At 41.8% G+C, this 20,531-nt stretch overlaps 1 protein-coding gene across 3 annotated transcripts in view; it reads right to left on the bottom strand.

The window, feature by feature from the left end:
- Positions 1-20,531, bottom strand: part of FANCB (FA complementation group B) — a 345,837-nt gene that overhangs the window by 199,280 nt on the left and 126,026 nt on the right. The window contains exon 11 of one of the 3 annotated variants that reach the window (XM_023740693.1): positions 19,178-19,254. The exons of 1 other annotated variant lie outside the window; for it this stretch is intronic. Coding sequence is in view for 1 of the 2 variants with exons in the window: in XM_023740690.1 (XP_023596458.1) it covers positions 19,233-19,254 (22 nt within the window). In the remaining variant the exon portion in view is untranslated. Of the gene's footprint in view, positions 1-19,177; positions 19,255-20,531 lie in introns of those variants that run through there. One more of the 3 variants, XM_023740690.1, reaches the window with a different exon arrangement.

Raw genomic sequence — 20,531 nt, 5'->3', positions numbered from 1 at the left:
GGAAAGATACAAGAATAGTACAAAGAACTCCCATATAACCTTACCCAGACTGATCAATTTTTAACATTTTGCCACAATTGCTTTACAATTCTCTTTTCCACCCACTTTCCTTCTCCCCTCTACACATATATACATTATTATTAATTTTTTCAACTAAGTCAAAAACCCAAACCAAACCCACTGCCATTGAGTCGATTCCGACTCATAGCAGCCTTACAGGACAGAGTAGAAATGCCCCATGTGGTTTCCAAGGCTGTGATCTTTATGGAAGCAGACTGCCACATCTTTCTCCCACAGAGCGACTGATGGGTTTGAACCACTAACCTTTCGGTTAGCAGCTGAGCACTTAACCACTGCACCACCAGGTAGGTTGCATAAATCATGCCATTTTACCTCAGAATACTTCAGTGTGTATTTCCTGAGAACAAGGATACTGTTGTATATAACCACAGTACTGTTGTCAAATTCAAGAAAATTAATATTGCTACAATATTTTATCTATTCTATAGCTAATATTCTAATTTTTTCAGGTGTCACAACAATGTCCTCTGGGGCATATTCCCCCTTCAGTCCAGGATCCAGTCCAGGGTCACATATTATGTTTGATTTTCATGACTCTACTCTCCTCCAGTCTGGAGCAGTTCTTCGGTCTTTCTTTTCTTTCGTGACATTGACATTGTTTTAAACGTGTGGGGCATTTTTGTAATAGAATGTTCCTTAGATTATATCAGTTAGCTTTTACCATGCAACAAACCACCCTCAAACTTAGTGGCTTAAAACAAAAATTTATTACTACAAAAATGTACCATTTCTAACAACGCAGTGAGTTCAATGGTTCTTCTGGGTTGGGCCAGCTTGGCTGGGGTGGTCTAGGATGGCCCCATTTACATATCTGGCAGTTGGCTGAATATCAGCTGGGAGGATCAGGATATCTTAGCCATTTGTCCCTCATCATCCCGCAGGCTAACCTGGGCTTGTTCACATGGTGATGGTTGCATAGTACCCAAGCTCAACAAGAGAGCAGGCCTCAATGAGCAAACACCTACCAAGCCTTTGTTGCATCACATTTGTTAATGTTCCACTGGCCAAAGAATCTTCACAAGGCCAGCCAAGAGTCAGTCTGGGAGTGCAGAGCACACCCAGAGATCATGGCGAAAAGGAATATAGTCTTTTATGGCCCTTTTTATAACCTACCGCAGCAGCTGAGACCAGAGGATAGGATATTTGTTCAAGGGAAAAAATACATTATTACTGGAAGAAATGAGGAGAAAAAGCCAAAGCCTCCCAAAAAAAAAGGTATGAACACTTAAATTTATAGCCGTGAAAGAATTTGAAATCAGGATGCCACACCAGAGAGGGAAGAGGGCTTACATCACAAACTAACTAGTAAAGAGTTTAAACTAACTAGTAAAGGGTTTGTCACTCCTGTTTTTTGTTGGTGATCAAAAGGGGTGAAATTTAAAAGCCTGAAAATGAACTGTAATGCTCTCTGAAGCTCTAACCCAACTAACACAAACAACTGAATGATAGAGAATTGTGTAAAGAGCAATAGTTCTCTATTATAAGAAAAACAATGAGATAATGGTGATAAAGTAAAACTGGTGATCTGTCTCCATGTTGGGGCAGCGATAGGACAGGCTGGGACTCTGGTAAAGAAGAGAACTCCTTCAAAGGCAGCAGCTGTTCCTTAGTTACTAAGATTTAGCATCATATAGATAGCATAGATATACCTCCATTTTATGTTCTATATATATATATGGCATGGACACATCTTCATTTATATGTAATAGATATAGAACTTAGGATCATATATATCATATAGATGTAACACTGGCATACACAGATATTTAGTAAGTAATGGAAAACTAACGAAGGAGATCATCATACAATTTCTGAAATCAAAAGACTGAATTTATTTCTTACTTAGGGAAGGGAGAGTTTTGCTGGTCAGGCAGAGTTTCTCCAAGCAAGCACACTGCTGATTTGGGGGATGAGTTTGTTTAGGGGTTGTTGTCACAAGGACAGGGGTGGTGGCCTTAGAAGACTGCTCACTGCTGCCTATCAGCTGTCAAAGAGTGAGACTGTCACTGATCGGCTGGCTGTCAGAGAGTGATCAGTGATTGGCTGAACAGCTTTAGACCCTGTTCTGGCTTTGTTACCATGGCTAGAGAATAGTGTGCCTCCCTAGGGGAGTGGGGACTTCTGTGCATCCTCCAGAATTAACTGTGCAGAACTAATGAGGGACACTGCCAAGGCTACATTAACATGGTCTCACAAAAGATAGTCACTATTTCACAATGGGCTATGAACCCGTTACTGCATGGGCTGTGGCTCCTCTGTGAGGTCATGGCCACTCAAGTATAAATTCAGGGCCACTTCTCAATTTAATCTAAGAACAGCTCTATCAATGTAGACACGCAGCTCTTGCTCTTCCAAAGGCCAACTACAATGATCATAAGTCAAAACAATGGCCTGTCATTGCAAGTACAGACATACTGAGTACCCTAACACTAGTGCAAAACGGAAGAATGAGAGAAGGCGTGGAATACTGAAGACAAAACAAAAGGGGAAGAAAAAAAGACACCGAGGTAAAGGTAGTCTCATATCTTATTACAACTATGTTTCAATCAGAGAATAGAGTCATTCAGACAGCTGGATAAACTCCATTTTTTATGGACTTCCACAAGGAGTTCCTGACTCCCTTAACTGAGTTTTCCCCCTATCAGTAGCAAGTCTCCAGCTTTAAGACAAATAGGGCATGGGCTATCTCTTTCGAAATATGAAGCCCAGGTTACGTCTCGTGTGAAACCCTGCTCTTCTGACTTCTCAGTGTAAAGTGTCATGGGCATTCTTAAGAGAGAATTGGAAGGTCCCCAAAAAGGACCACAAGGAGAAGGTGAGATGAGGAAAATGAACCTTACTGGGTGCTCAGTACTAAATGACAATGCCATATAGTTCATTCAGTCATATCTATCTGACCCTTTCCTTCGGCAATCTATGCCCCCGCTCCACAAAACTGGCGGGATGCAAAGAATGACTTTTAAGCTATGTGGCAAGAGAATGAGTTGTTTCTCATAACTGCTCATTCATGCATCCATTCCAAAAATACCTATGGGGCATGTATTAAAGGCATAGGATTCAAAGCAAAATAGCATCCCAGCCCTGTGCTCAAAGCACCACAATCATAAGAGAAAGACACAGAGATAAGTGTACATACCACGTGACTGCAGAGAAGATATACAAATGGCCAACAAGTAAATTAAAAGATGCTCAAAATCATTAGTTATTAGAGAAATACAAATCAAAACCACAATGAGGTACCACTTCACAACCACTAGGATGACCACAATAAAAAAATACAGACAATAACAAGTATTGGTAAGGATGTGGAGAAATTGAAACTTCAGTACATTGCTGGTGGGAATGTAAAATGGTGCAGCTGTTATGGAAAACAGTTTGGCAGTTCCTCAAAAACGGTGCCAAAGGGCGAGCCTAGAATGAGACTGTAGGTGGAATGAAAGTAGCAAAAAGACACTGCTTTCTGGATGTATGAAAAATGAAGTCAGGGAGGGAGAATGGTGGCAAGGAGGTCAGTTGAGGTCATTCAAGATGCTGGGACCTGAAGTAGGGGTAGAAACTTGGCAGTAGGGGTAGAAAGGAAAAGTTGGTCATGAAGAATGGATGAGATCTGGTAATGGATATAGAGAGGTGAGAAAGATTACGACAAGCTGGGAAAACTGAGTGGAGGATAAATGATGGATGCATGGAGAATATGAAAAACAGGCTTCAGGAAGGCATGCACCTTGCTGGGAGAGGACAAGCATACACTATTTTAGAGAGCCCATGGTGTAGAGAAGATGGTTAAGCCTGGGTGGGGGTAGATAAAGAGAGTGTGATGGAAGGGCTTAGAAGTGGGGGCCAGTGGGGTCAGTGTCTGGCCAGGACATGGGGAGAAGGCCATTCTGGATGGAACTATCTCAGTGTATAGGGGGAGAGTGTGCTGACTACACACATGTAAGCTGCGAGAACCAAGAATGCCTTCTTTGTCCAATAGCTGCATTCTAATTATTAAAGTACTGGGAGCATAGTGTGCTTTTCTCCATAGCAAACAACGTTCCTGTGGTCAAAGGCCCTCATTCGGACAGTGGCCCTCATGCTTTTCCTGTTTTCTTTACAGTGTCATTTGCGGACGGTGCAACTACTACGAAAGGAGAGACCAGCAGTCAACAAAAGCAAGAAAGCAGCTCTACCACCCTCACTACTTCTTCGGAGAAAAATGACAGCTAAGTCCTCTGGAAAATCCAGGAAGACATGACTAAATGCAAGGTCCCTTACTTTGTAAAATGACATCATCACCAAACTCAATAAACCTTTCTAGGTTCAAATCTTTTTGTGGTTCATAACTACTATAATAGCAGACAATTTGTTTCCCCGCACTAGGCTTGCCTCCTTTCAATTTACTCTCCAAACTTATGCCAGGAAGATACATTTTAAATGAATGTTGATCTTTCATTTCACTAACTTTAACCCTTTAATCCTGGATTCCCTGAGTGGTGTAACAGTTTGCCCTCAGCTACTAATTGAAAGGTTGGCGATTTGAACCCACCCAGTCGCACCAGGAAAGAAAGGCCTGGCGACTTCCTTCTGTAAAGATTGATTGCAGCCAAGAAAACCCTATGGAGCTCAGCCCTACTCTTAACAAATGGGGTCACCAATCCACATTCTATCTAACATGATTTACAGGGCACTGAGCAATCTAGCACTGGCCTACCTTTCTGATCTGTTTAGATCACTCTCTGCTCTGAACACTTGTATTTCAGAGAGTTGTCCAAACTGAGGTGATAGATTGCTCACTGCCCTGTAAGCCATGTTAGATTGCCCCTTCCTTGATTTCAAAAGTCCTCTGCCTTTATCCTATGATCCAATTCCACTCCTAGGTATCTATTCAACACATGTTGTTGTTCACCAAAGACATGTACAAGGATGTTCATAGTGCTATATATTAATAGCCCCAAACTGGAAACAACCCAAATCACCAACAGTAACCTAATTAAAGTGTGGCATCTTCTTCAAATGGAATACTATGCAGCCATAACACAAAAGTAACTACAGTTATACACAACAACATGAATGAATCTCACAAACATAACATTAGGAAAAAGAAGCCAGTTATGGAGGACACAGACTATATTATTCCAAGTATATAAAGTATAAAAATAGTAAAAGCTAAACTATGGTGTTACAAGTCAAGGTCACAAACAGGGTCACCCTTGTGGGAGATGAGGGGGTGACAGGTTACTGGCTGGAACAGGACACAGAGGGACTGTTTCTTGATCTACGTGATGGTTCACCTTGTGAAATCCATCAAGCTGCACACGTAGGAATGGTGCACTTTTCTGTATAAGTCATGCCACGATAGTTTACATTTTTAAAAAATCTCTGCCTACTTCCAGGAATACCTTCATCTGTCTTTTCTTTACCTAGCTAACTACCAGCTTTTAAGATCACTTCCTCCAGAAGCCCTTTCCTGAATTCCTAGACTATTTTAGCTCCTCCTGCTGTGCACTCCAGAGTCCCCTGTTTTTCTCCTATCTTAACAACTCTCCCATTTCATCACAACCACTTGTTAAATCAAGGTTTGCAGCCTGGCTTTATATATCTTTTCCAGCACATTATGAAAGTGCATACATTTTTTTTTATTGTTGTGCTTTAAATGAAAGTTTACAATTCAAGTTAGTCTCTCATATAAAAATTTATACACACATTGTTATGTGACCCTAGTTGCTCTCCCCATACTGTGACAGCACACTCCTCCTTTCCACCCCGGATTTCCCATGTCCATTCAACCAGCTCCTGACCCCCTCTACCTTCTCATCTTACCTCCGGACAGAACTGCCCATTTAGTCTCATGTATTTACTTGAGCTAAGAAGCACACTCTTCATGAGTATCATTTTATGTCCCACAGTCCAGTCCAATCCCTGTCTGAAGAGTTGGCCTTAGAAATTGTTTTAGTTCTGGGCTGATAGAGAATCCGGGGGCCATGCTTTCCAGGGTTCCTCCAGTCTCAGTCAGACCATTAAGTCTGGTCTTTTTACTAGAATTTGAGTTCTGTACCTCACTTTTCTCCTGCTCCGTCAGGGGCTCTCCGTTGTGTTCCCTGTCAGGGTGGTCATTGGTGGTAGCCGGGCACCATCTAGTTCTTCTAGTCTCAGGCTGATGGAGTCTCTGGTCTGTGTGGCCCTTTCTGTTTCTTGGGCTACTACTTTCCTTGTGTCTTCGGTGTTCTTCATTCTCCTTTGCTCTGGGTGGTTGGGACCAACTGATGCATCTTAGATGGTCGCTTGAAAGCTTTTAAGACTCCAGATGCCACTCACCAAAGTGGGATGCAGAACATTTTCTTAAAAAACTTTGTTATGCCAATTGACCTAGATGTCCCCTGAAACCATGGTCCCCAGACCCCTGCATCCTGCTACTTTGTCCCTCAAAGTGTTTGGTTGTAGTCATGACACTTCTTGGCTTTAGTTTAGTCAAGTACACACATTTTAATAAAGGGCATTTGCAGGCAGTAAGATTTAATAATACTCCCGCTTGGGTAGAATATCAGCCCTGATGCAGTGCAAAAGATAGCAGGGCATACCAGTTATCTATGGCTGTGTACCAAATTGTCACAAGCTTAGCAGCTCAAAACAACACACATTTCTTCTGTCTCCCTGAGTCAGAAGTCCGGGTACAGCTTAGCTGGATCCTGTGCTCAGGGCCTCATCAGGGTGCAGTCAAGGTGTCATCAGGACTGCGTTCCTTTATGGAGTCTCAGGGTCCTCTTCCAAGCTCACGTGGTTGTTGGTCAAATTCAGTTCCTTGTAGCTGCATGACTAAGGTCCCCACTTTCTCACTGGCTATCAGCAAGGTCCACTCTCTGCTCCTAGAATCCACCCACATTCCTTGCCACAGGCCCATATGGTAGCTTACTTCTTCCAAGTCAGCAGGGAGAGGCTGGTGCTCCGGTCAGCTAAGGTGGAGTGTTAGATAATGTAATCATCAGAATGATACCCACGCCCCCCACTCATCACCTTTGTCATATTCTATTGGCTAGAAGCAATTCACAGGTTCCACTCACACTCAAGGGGAGGAGATTATACAAGGGTGGGACTCATTATAGGTTACCTTAGAATTCTGCCTACCACCGAAAGGTAATGTTCGCAGACCAGGAGGTTTCTTCCAGCAACCCTCAAATCCTATAACATAGGGTTGGAACCAGCCTGCAAGATGGCTTTCATGATCACACCTTGGGTAACCCTCTCCCACACTATATCAGTTGGTCTAAGAGAATGATAAAATATAAAGAAGTGATGGCATGTGACTTCTGAGACTAGGTCAGAAAGGAATGTGGCTTCCACTGCTCTTGAGTCACTCATTCTTGGGGTCATGTCATGAAACAAAACAAGACAAAAACCAGCTGCACATCATCAACAACAACAACAACAACAAAAAAAAAACCCAGTTGCTGTCAAGTCAATTCTGACTCGTAGGGACTGAATGTGTTTCAGAGTAGAACTGCTCCATAAGGTTTCCAAGGCTGTGAATTTTGGAAGCAGATTGCCATGCCTTTCTTCCAAGGTGCCTCTAGGTGAGTTCAAATCGCCAATCTTTTGGTTAGTAGCCAAGTGCTTAAACGTTTGCACCTCCATATCATGAGGACCCTCTATTAGCCCTCTGAGAGGCAAACCTGGCAAAGAACTGAGGCCTCTTGCCAATAGCGTTACCAGAGGAAATACAAAACGCCAGCTAAACTTGAATTTTGGCTGAACAATGAATATTTTTTTGGAATATGTATGTCTCAAACATTGCACGTGACATACTAAAATATTCATTGTTCATATAAAATTCACATTTAACTAGGAATCCTGGTTTTTGGTTTTTATTGTTGTTCTGGTTTGGTTGATTTTTTTTCCCTCAAAATTTGGCAAGCTTATCTGCCAACAGTCAAGTGAATGAAGCAGGTCCCCAGCCCAGCTTCAGTCAAATCTTCATCTAACTGCAGCCCCAACTGATCTCTTGATTGAACCTTGGGAAACACCCTGAACCTGATCCTCCTAGCTGAACTGCTCCGGGATTCCTGACCCACAGACAGTACACGTTACTGAAGGCTCCTAAGTAATTTGTTACTAGATAGCTAATACAATAGGTAACTGTCTCTTTTTTTCTTTTTTATTATACTTCAGGTGAAGGCTTACAGAACAAATAGTTTCTCATGAAACAGAAGTACACATGTTGTTTTATGACATTGGTTAACAACCCCACAACATATGAACCCTCTAACTTCTCAACCTTTTTTTTTTTTTTGGTGAAAATACACATAGCCAAAGATACACCATTTCAAACATTTCGACATGCACAGTTCAGTGACATTGAGTAACTGTCTCTTTTATGACACATAATAATCGAGAATAGTTCGGTCATTTAAGAAACAAACCCCCTTTTCTAGTTGAAGAGTAAGAAGATGGCTCAAAAATGACAGCTAAATTTGTCATTTATTAATGAAATGCCTCAGTACCTATTTGATTGAATTAAATCTGTCAAACACGAATTCTTTGTTAGGGACGTCAGAAGGCATTTTTGTTGTTCTTACATACTGAAGGGGGCAATAGCAGCTTCAACATAACAAAGTCTGACAGCTTGACTCAGCCCCAAAATGCCAATCACAGGCGAGTGATGTCTGTTGTAAATAGAAGGTCCTGCAGTTCCCCAAGCAAAGATGGGAAAGGCAAATGCACATTAGACAACCTAGAGAGAAGCGCCTCTCTGCCTCTAGAGGAACAGAAAGACGTTTAAAAATGATTTACACATTGTTAAACACATAGCTGGAGGAAATGGGAAACCAAAGGACCTTAGAAGCAGTGGTTCTCAACCAGGGGTGATTTTGCACCCCAGGGAACATCTGGCAATGGCAGGAGACATTTTTAGTTGTCATAATGTGGGGAGGGGGTCGGGGTTTGCTACTGGCATCTAGTGGGTGGAGGTCAGGGATGCTGCCCAACATTCTACTCCAACAGTGCACAGGACAGCCCCCACAACACAGAATGATCTGGTCCAAATGTCAACACTGCCGAGGCTGACAAACTGCTTAGGAGAGATAAAAATGGGGTCAGACTTTTGCCGTACTGGCAAATATTATCCATTTCCCATTGCCGCTGAATTGATTCCAACTCATAGCGACCCTATAGGACAGAGTAGAACTGCCCCATTGGGTTTCCAAGGCTGTAAATCTTTACAGAAGCAGATCGCCACATCTTTTTCCTGCAGAGCAGCTGGTGGGTTCGAACTGCTAACCTTTGGGTTAGCAGCTGAGCGCTTAACCGCTGCACCACCAGGGCTCCTTTACTGGCAAATTAGATTGCTGTAATTCTCTGGTATTCAGGGAATTTCTACTTGGAAAACATTTAGTTCATTGATCCATTCTATACTCATTTATTCATTCTATATTCATTTATATATTCGTACATTTATTTGTTCATTCAACAAATCCTTATCGAGTGCTTCACTGTACCAGGTGCTTTGGGAAAGAATAATATGTATAAGAAATATTCATGCAGCCACTAAATAAATTAGCAAGCATTTGGAAGTGATGTGGGCAATAAATCAAGCGTCTGTCCTCCCCTTGAAAAACATAAAATTTTGAGTTAATACAAAATGCAATTAGAAAAAAACTTAAGCAAAACCTTGCCGACTTAACGATCAAAGCTTTGTGTAAATCTAATAATGGATAATGTTCTTAAGGTAGACATTTGAAGGGCAGTTGTTACAAGGCTGGTGGGCTAATAAAGGATGCATCACTGGGCTAATGTGTGAAACTCACTGGTCATAAGTATTCTCATTGATTCACTTTCCTTTTTTTAATCCAGTACAGTATACAGTAATTTATAAAGAGATTTAAAAAAAGGGTGTTTCTTTTCAGTGACATCAGTTACATTCATCATGTTGTGCAACCATTTACCCAAAGGAGGGTGAATAAAGATCTGGCAAAACAATAAATGCCCACAACTCAAAAGTCCAAAACAGTAAAATGGTTAGATAAATTAGGGTATATCAGTATGAAAGAATATTAAGCAGCCATTAAAAATTTTAAATTATGTTTTATGTATTTAGAGAGCCCTGGTGGCACAGTGGCTAGAAGCGTTCAGCTGCTAATCAAAAGGTCAGTGGTTCGAACCCACCAGCTGTTCCGTGGGAGGAAGATGTGGCAGTCTGCTTCCGTAAAGATTTACAGCCTCGGAAGCCCTATAGGGCAGTGCTGTTCTGTCCTATAGGGTCGCTATGAGAATCCACTGGAAAGCAGTGGGTTTTTTTTTTAAATGTATTTAGTGTGATCCCAATAAATGCCAATTTTTTTTTGTCGGGAACCAGGCAAGCTAATTGTAAAGTTAAATAAGAAAATAGACAAGACTAGCTAGGCAAAAGCTTGAAAAATAAAAAGCAATGAGAAATGACAAATGCTACTAGATATTAAAACATAGTTACAATGACACAATAATTTAAAAATATGGAACTGTTGCATGAGTAGAAACGCCAATAACAGAATAGTCCAGAAATACAGGATAGAAATACATATTGGGATTTAGCGTATGATAGAGGGGGCATCTCAAACCTGTTGAGTAAAGTTAACTTTTTAATAAATGGTGTTAGACAATTGGGTAGTTCCCTGGAGAAAGATGAAATTGGCTTCCTACTTCACACTGTGCACCAAAATCAATCCAAATGGACCTACGATTAAAGGATAAAAAATTGAAATCTTAAAAGTACTAGGAAAAAAGATACATGGGCAAATTTCTTTATAACCTGAGAGTAGGGGAAACTTTCCTAGCTGTGATACATAGGAAATATATAACTCAGAGGAAAAGTGCGCATGTTCCAGCACATATTTTCTTTCCTCTTTCCATAGGTAGCATAGGGTCAGATTCCAAAAGCACCGACCGTAACTCTTTATTGTCCTTCAAATAGAACATGTTCCTTTAGGTACCTCCTTCTATTTCCACTGTTATTTCCATTCCCCTGACCCAACCTTTTTATTAGGGTACTATAATTCTGACTTATTTCTTTCTTTCAATTTGAGGGATCCTCTCTTTACTTCCCAGCCCCCTCCCCTTCCTCTGTTTTCTATACTTGCAGATTTTCCTACTGCCAACCCTTCTCCCTCCCTCCTTATTCTTCCTCTTTCAATAAGATCAACACTTTGGCCAGTCAGTGTGAGACAGGAGCCACAGCGATGTTCTGAGGACCCTTGGGAATCCTGGCGCTGATAGGAAGCAGCAAAGAAAGGGCCCAAGCTGCAGACAAATACCAGACTGTGGAAATGGTTTTTTATAGCAGAGTGGAGTCTCAGCTTAAGTTTACACTCGGTCACCAAGGGGAATTGAGACTGTCTGGGCATGCCTGGTGTACCAGTGGGTTGGGCCAGCCAGAAATCTCTTTTTTAGTCGAGGAATTAAGGGGCCTCTTGGGACAGAAAAAGGAGCCCTGGTGGTGCAGTGGTTAAGTGCTTGGCTGCTAACTGAAAGGTCAGCAGTTCGAACCCATTAGCTGCTCTTTGAGAGAAAGATGTGGCTTCTGTAAAGATTACAGCCGTGGAAACCCTATGGTGCAGTTCTACTCTGTCCTATAGGGTTGCTATGAGTCAGAATTAACAGCAATGGGTTTAGTTTTTGGTTTGGTTTTGGGACAGAACTTATCAAAACAAAGCAAACAAAAAATCTTACTCAACAACCATTATCTAGTTACCTGGTTATAGTGATCAGAGAGTGGGGGCTATTTTGAGTACCACATGGAGTCTGAAATTTAGAGTTAGCTCCCTAGCCAGTGTTCACTATTGGATAAACGTCTGTGCCTTCTGGAGGGGGTCTGGGCACATTCACTAAAAACTCTGTAAGGCATGGGGGCACAAGCAGCCCATATTCAAGATGCTTCCATGCAGATAATGACAGAGAAGAGAGAGTCTCCATCCACTCCACACCACCCCAAAGCAATAGCAGCGGTGTCCAGCAGGTGGGTCATCAACACTCACAAACTCAACGGGGAGAAGTCAGAGTCTGTGACCAGCAGGTCTGATCAGATTCATCAGAAGAACAGGCATGAAACTGAAGACACCCTGTGGTTATATGTGTACGGGCACATTTTATATCCATCCCCGGTGGCTCCCGAAACAACAGGGGTGTGGAGGAACTTGTTAGGTATCAAGGGCCCAGCAATTGTAGGAGAAGTGGATGTGAAGAAAAGAGGTTTCCTCTGAGAAGATACACATCACTAGCTTGGATGCAGCATTTCTCAGTGCATTTCAGTTCCTTAACAATAACAAAGCAAGTGGTTCATACTTTTTTGGGTCACTGCTTTAGGTTGTCAAAAACACCTGCTGCTCATTTGGCCAGGATGGCCAGAAGGGCTGTGCTGGGGGAAGAGCACTGGACCAGTTCAAATCTTGGCTCTCTCAGCAATGAGCAATGAGACTTTGAACTTGTGCCTGAACCTCTCTGGGCATCAGTACCCTTGTTTGTAGAATAAGGATGTTGGACTAGATCAGTGATTAGCAAACAGTACTGAATGGAGCACCTCAGTGGACTGAGTGCTTGAGCAGACAAGGGGGCCATGAAGACAGGCTAAGACAACTGGGCCCTGGGCTCCCAACCTCATTTTTCCTGGAGCAACTGCATGTGAGTCTGTTTCACAGATTGGGGCTACTTAATTATTTTTATTTGAGGGGAAAAACTTGGCAGCCAAAATTAAGTTTGAGAACCACTTAAGCAGACTAAAATAGTAATTCATAACAACACATCCAAGTAAAGCCGTGAGGGTGGACAGATATCAGCAAGAGAGAGAGAAAGATGTTTATCTGGTAGGTGTGCCACTCTGAACTGCAGAAGGATTCTGGGAAAAATGGGGGTTCACTTATGCCAAGGGTGAAGACTTACCATCTAGGCCAGGTTGGGTGGGTGTGTGCGGCAGTCAGGGGGATGAAGCTTGAGCTCTGTGGAGGACAGGTTGGAAGAAAAAGTAGAAAGAAGGCCCAAGGGAGGAGGACTACTGGGTGCCTGTGGGAGCACCAATACCAGGAGTAACTGGAGGGTGCTTAGAGGGGAACCATCAGGAAACACTGGCCCCGTCCAAAGCTGGTCTCCATGGGTATTCCTGCTTTGTCATGCCTAAGAATGGGTTATTTCAGGACCTTTGGCCAGGCATTGCTGGACCTAATGGCAGGTTTACAAAAATAAAAAGAATCATTACAATGCTGAAATACTTGAAGGTTTACAAAGCAAAATCCTGAGGATGCCAAAGCCTCTCTTAAATGAAGTTCTGTTGTGGTGTAAATTAGCTGATTTTTCCTTGGGGCCTACCTAATAGTGCACCTGCTGAAAGCAGTCTTTTAGTTGGCAGTCACCTATCATCACTCTGGGAGAGCTTGAAAACAGAAAATTATTTTTCTAGGATTGAAAAGTAATTTCTTGATATCAGTTCAAATTCCTGAGATTCCAATTTCCATTACTCAGTATTTTTTTCAATTCTATCTGCTCCTAATTGAGATATAAATATTCAGTGTTGAAAACTGAATTCAGAGAATAATTACTGAATTAGTATGGAGTCGCAATTATAGTAATTCGATGATTTCAATTATTCTGGCTTTGTCTTTAATAAGGATGCCTGAAACGAGTTGAAATTGGAACCAATAAGTCATATAAAGGTAAAATCACTGGACAGTAGGTTGTGTGGAAATATTCAGTCTTAAATATGCCTCATTAGAGTCACAGTCACAAAACTGTCTACCTTTCCTTAAAAAGAAGGAGACTGGCATATCCCGTCTTACCCAATTCCACTCATTCAATTCCTCCCGCCCCCAACAGCATAGTCTTTCAACAGCTGCTTCCCAGACACTGGCTTGAGCGAGGCAGTCTGAATTCGAATCCTGGCTCCTTCGGAGACCTGGGATCAAAGAATTGCAAGCTCTCTGATTCTCAGGAATATGACTGACATGTTGCTCGCAGCATGGCTCCTCAAATGTTTGCCTTTGGAATAAGTGAGGTTCCCACCCTTCCAGGTGTCCAAAACAAACCCCCCCCCAAAAAAAACCCACCATGTATGAAAAACTCTATTGCTTAAAGAGGGACGGGGGCAGATTTGCAGAATTTAAAAGGTGTTGCTATTAATTGCATGGTTTCCAAGATCAAAACACACTCTGCACAGCTTCTGGGAATTTCTTTAACCCAGTAGTTCAACCAGGGGTGATTATGCTCCCCAGGGGACATTTGGCAATGTCTAGAGACATCTTTGGTTGTCACAACCTTGGGGTCAGGGATGCTGCTAAAAATCCTACAATGACCAGGACAGCCTCCACAACAAAGAACAATCTGACCTAAAATGTCAACAGTGACACAGTTGAGAAGTCCTGTTTAACCCAACTAGGGCATGTTGCATCATTTATCAATGATGTTTAACCTACTAACTAGAGAAACTCATAGTTTATACCACTGTGTCACATAATAGAGACTCCTCCTAGATCATGGTTAGAAGATCAAGGGGTTGCCAGACACTGGCAAAGTGGGACAATTTCAGATGTAACATATGTGAAAGACCTATAGTGTGCTCGTTCCCTCCTTAATCTGCAGAATAATCCTCTGTGGTAGGCAGAACTGTGCTCATTTAAAGAAGCAGGATGTGCAATGAAGAAAAGTTTAGTCATATGACCAAGGTCACTCAATTGGGTACTGAGCTGGTATTGCCACCCTGGGCGCTCTCCTTCCAATGGTGACCCCACAAGACACAGTAGAACTGTCTCACAGGGTTTCCAAGGCTGTAATCTTTACAGAAGCAGACTGCCACATCTTTCTCCTGCGGAGTAGCTGGTGAGTTCAAATCACTGACATTTCAGTTAACAGCCAACCGCTTAACAACTGTGCCAGCAGGACTCGTATAACAGATGAATGGATGAACAAAATGTGGTGCATACATACAATGGAATACTACTCAGCCAGAAAGAGAAATGAAGTCCTGATACATGCTACAACTTGAATGAACCTTCAAGACATTACGCTGAGTGAAATAAGTCAATCAGAAAAGGACACATATTGTATGACCTTATATAAAATGCAAATATTGTATGATCTTATATAAAATGGTAGCCCTGGTGGCACAGTGGTTAAAGAGCTTGGCTGCTAATCAAAAGGTCAGCATTCAAATCCACCAGCTGCTCCTTGGAAACTCTATGGAGCAGTTCTACTCTGTCCTATAGGGTCACTATGAGTCAGAGTCGACTCAGCGCCAGTAGATTTGATTTTTTTTATATATAAAATGACAAGAATAAGCAAATGTATAGAGACCAAAGTTTCTTAGTGGTTACCAGAGGTAGGAGGGAGGGGGGGAAAAGGGAATCATTGCTTATGGAACACTTTCTGTTTATGGTGATGATAAATTTGGCATTGATCAAGTGTAATGATTGCACAGCAGATTAATGTAATTGATAGCACTATGCTGTACACCTACAAAAAGCTGAACTGGCAAATGTTGTGCAATATATATTTCTACAACACACACAAAACAAAAAAGACGAAGAAGAAGAGCAGCTGCTGATGCTGCTTATATATACCCAAACATCTCATGGGATTTATTTTCTTGGTTTGGAGGTTTAAAGTCATTGCTTTATAGGATGTCCCAGTTAATTGGTCAAATATTGTTTCTAGTGCTTCTGTTCTACCTCCTAGTTCCTTTCATAGTGCTTCGGGTCTTAAAAGCTTGCAAGCAGCCATCCAAGGTACAACAATTGGTCTCTATTCGCCTGGGGAAAAAGAGGAAGAAGGAGAGTCGAGAATAGGAGGAGGAAATGAAATGTGTGGCTAATTGCCTCCATGACACCAGAAGAACTAGATAGTGCCCGGCTACCATTACTGAAGGTTTTGATAAAAGATTCTATAGAAGAATCCTGATAATAAGGGGGAAAAATACAGAAAAAATTTTTTGAAATTCTCATGGAATCCAGACTTTCTGGGAGCATTGAGGCTGGATGAAACCCTGAAACTATTGCCCTAAGATAATCTTTAAAACTTGGACCAAAAATATCCCTGAAATCTTCTTTAAACTAACAATACTTTAGCTTAATTAGTAAAGAATGTCTGCCTTGAGCATTGTACTCTTTTAAAGAACTATCTATATGGGATCAAAACTGACAAGAGCAACTCGGAAAGGTTAGATAGGAAGCTTAGGGGGCGATAAGTTTATGTTAACAGTAGAGGCATAATTCGGAAAAGGAGGGTGAGAATGGTTGCACAACTTGAAGAATGTACTCAATGTCACTGAATTGTACATGTAGAAATTATTGAATTGGTGTACGTTTTGCTGTGTATATTTTCAACAACAAAAATAAAATAAATTATTTTTAAGAAGATTTTTAAAACTGAGGTCCAATGAGAAAAGGTATAGAAAACAGAAGTTGAGAGAGGTATGATTAAAATAAAACTTACAACTCTTGAGTGAAAAGGTTAAAAAGACAAAGGTAAGTGAGGTTAAGAATTAGCAGGAAAAATCTGACTAGATTGTGTGGCATAGTAAAGTTCTAGATCATGGAGCTGAAGCTGAATTCGGCTGAAGCCGAAGGAACTTGCCCTGCATGGACTGAGAGCCCAGGACACCTCTATCGAGGTCTAGCAAGGAAAACAGACACCACATGAGACGTATTAACAGAAAAAAAAAATTTAGAAAGCTGATTGAACTATTGTCATAGAATTAACTGAAAAGACAAAAAGAGGAAACTGAAGCAATGACCCACCCCTGTCTAAGATAGATACAGATAGACAGCTGCCATCGAGTTGAGTCTGACTTATGGTGACCTTATGTATAAAAGAATGAAACATTACCTGGTCCCGTGTCACCCTCACAATCACCAGCATGTTCGAGTCCACTGTTGTGAGGGCCTCCCTCACCCTCACTGGCCCTCTACTTCACCAAACATGATGTCTTCCCTCAGTGTTTGATCTCTCCTGATGACGTGTCCAAGGCAAGTTAGTGAGTGTTCTGTTGTGATCCATAAGGTTTTCACTGGCTAACTTTCACAAGTGGATGGTCAGGGCTTTCTTCCCACTCTGTTTTAGTCTGGAAGCTCTGCTGAAACCCGTCCACCATGGGTGACCCTGCTGGTATTTGACAGTTCTACTCTGTCCTACAGGGTTGCTACAAGTTGGAATCAACTCCATAGCTTCCAACATCACAGCAACATGCAAGCCACCACAATACAACAGATGGGTGGTTGCCATAGGTAAGAGGTTGGGATTATTGGAACCTAAAGGTTTGGAGGAGGAACCAGGTGGAAATGGGACCCAGACTTCTGAGAAGGGGCACTCACCGGTTGATTCTGTTTCTCTGGGGGTACAACGAGGCTAGTTCTGAGAGTATGGCAATTACTTGAGCCAACTGCCACAGTCAGGGTGAATAATCATTGCTGCAGTGACACTGGCTGACAGGAACAGAAGCCAATAGGAAAGAAAAAGTCCTTTCTCCCCCTTCCATCCTTGAAGTCTCCCTCTAGTGGCCCCTATTGGCAGAGCCTAACAGGGCATCAACTGGCCGAGGTTTGTGACGTCCCAGCCCCAGCATGACAAAGCACAGTGCTATCCAGTCTGGCTGCCGTTGGCAGTTTCAACTTGAACACATTAAAATTAAACAAAAATTAAAAATTCAGTCCCTCCTGGAGGAATCCCGGAAAGTATCGCCCCTGGATTCTCTATCAGCCCAGAACTAAAACAATTTCCGAGGCCAACTCTTCCGATAGGGATTGGACTGACTGTAGGACATAAAGTGATACTCATGAGGAGTGTGCCTCTTAGTCAAGTAGATACAAGAGACTAAACGGGCAGCTTCTGTCTGGAGGTGAGATGGGAAGGCAGAGAGGGTTAGGAGCTGGTTGAATGGACATGGGGAATCAGGAGTGGAAAGGAGGAGTGTGCTGTCATAGTATGGGGAGAGCAATTAGAGTCACATAACAATGTATGTATAAATTTTTGTATGGGAAAAAACAAAAAAAAATTCTTCATTGCCTCCATACATGTTTAAAAAACAAATTCAGTCCCTCAATTGCACTAGCCACATTTGAAGTACTCAATAGCAACAGGCGGCTGCTGTTGTTGTGCACTGTCGAGTCAATTCCAACTCACAGCGACCTCATGTGACAGAGTAGAACTACCCAATAGAGTTTCCTAGGCTGTAATCTGTAAGAGGGCAAATCGCCAGGACTTTTCTCCTGCAGAGCAGCTGGTGGGTTTGAACCACCAAGCTTTTGGATAGCAGCCAAGTGTTAAAATGTTGCACCACCAGTGCTCCTCACTTATGGCTAGTGGATAGAGGTTACCATATTAGACAGTACAGCTGTGGGGAATGGCAAGGACCTAAATCACATAAGAAGAAACACAAACCATCTTGGCAAGTTCCACCTTCTTTGTTGTGTCTGCAGACCCAGGGAAACTACTCCTACCCCAGCAAAGGCTACCTTTCTTCAAACAATAACAGTATCATACCATTAAAAAAGATTTTCAAAATGATGATGATGCTGGTTGTGGTGGTGGCAATACTGTATTGAGCATTTACATTCAGTCAGGTCCTCTGCAAAGCACTTTGATTTTATTATTTCATTTAATACTCACTACAAGCTAAGTACTGCTTAAATCCAATCTTACAAACATAGAACCTGGAATTTAGAGTGGGTAAGGAACTGCCAAGAGAACAAACAAATCTGTCTTGGAAGAAGTACAACCAGAATGCTCCTTAGAAGCAAGGATGGCGAGACTTCATCTCATGTACTTTGGACATGTTATCAGGAGGGACCAGTCCCTGGAGAAGGACATCATGCTTGGTAAAGTAGAGGGTCAGCGAAAAAGAGGAAGACCCTCAACGAGATGGATTGGCACAGTGGCTGCAACAATGGGCTCAAGCACAGCAATGATTGTGAGGATGAGGCAGGACCCAGCAGTGTTTTGTTCTGTGGTACATAGGGTCGCTATCAGTCAGAACTGACTGGACAGCACCAAACAACAAGGAACTTGTGAAAGCCACACAGCTGACTCCAGAGCCCTTGACTTACCCTCTGGGATACACTGTCTCAGGCTGCCAAAGGGAGCCCTCACTTTCACAAGGAGGAGATTTTATTCACTTACTTCATTCCATCTAGAAAACTCCACATATATAGAAGCCATTGTTCGGTAGAACATTATTTTCTCAGAAGGAATAAACTGGACAAAGAAAACCAACAATTAATAATGGCAGTTAATAACACAAGGAAGTATGACAATGAAAGTCATTTCAGTTTAATAAAATTCACTCCCAGCAGATTTACAACAACCAACAGGGAAGAATAGAGGTGGTCTTTTCCTGTTTTTTTGATAAGACATCACAATCCATCACTCTCAATTTTTAGAAATAGCTGGGATTGAGTCCATCACGTTTCAGCTTACAATGTCTGCAAGATGACTGTTACTATATGGTTGGTGAGGAGAGTCCTTGTGCTGTGATTTCCTATGACATTCACATTGCAGTTAGCTATGTTGTGCTAATTAGAGGCCACTTGGTGAAGACATGGCTGGGTCTATCATTAGCTTTATGATATTAGAAAACTTACTAAATCCCTCTAAGCGTTGGGATTCCTACCTTGTAGGGATATTGTGAGAATTAAATTAGATCATGGATATATGCAAATAATCTAGCATATTCTCTGACATATAGAATTGCATATTATTCATGGATTTTAGGTGGCCTTTTACTAGACGACATAGAGACAGAAGATATTCATGCTTGTCTTTTAAGCATTCATTTGTTCATGCAAGAATGTTTGTTGAACGCCTACTATGTGCCAAGTACTGTCCTATAGTGCTTGGAACGTATCAGTGAACAAGTCACACAAAAATATCTGCCATTATGGAGCTAACAATATATTGATTCAGCGCCCACTTTATGGAAGGCATAACCCCATTTGTCACAAATCTAAACACGACATCTTTCGTCTCCTCAAGAAGTTTATATCCCATTACTTTAAGTTTGTAAAATACCCTCTGAAAGGAAACTGCACTTATTAACAAACAAAGGATTCCTGGCAACAGGAATTAAAGGTGTAATGGGGGGAGGGCGGCGGTAAATGCCAATTTACATGTCAGAGAATCTCGGTTCTAACTCTATCTCTGCTTCTTACTCTTGTATTGTCAGTTATACTCTCTGAGCTTCAGTTTCCTCACCTGCCAAAATGGGAGCAGGGTTTCAAAGGTATTTTCAGGAATAAGGTTATATTATCTATATGTCTACTGCAGGCATACTAGTAAGACTGGCCAGCTTTATGGAGATCAGAAAAACATACTTTTTTTTTTTTTGGTCTTTTTTTTTTTTAATATTGTACTTCAGGTGAAGGTTTACAGAACAGTTTCTCATTAAACAGTAGTACACATATTGTTTTATGACATTGGTTAACAACCCCAGGACATGTCAACCTTCTCCCTTCTCGACCTTTTTTTTTTTTTTT

This window comes from Trichechus manatus, unplaced genomic scaffold (genome assembly GCF_000243295.1).
Source record: "Trichechus manatus latirostris isolate Lorelei unplaced genomic scaffold, TriManLat1.0 scaffold00162, whole genome shotgun sequence".
NCBI classification, from domain to species: domain Eukaryota; kingdom Metazoa; phylum Chordata; class Mammalia; order Sirenia; family Trichechidae; genus Trichechus; species Trichechus manatus.
The sequence above is the reverse complement of the archived record's forward strand: the minus strand, read 5'-3'. Positions and strand labels throughout refer to the sequence as shown.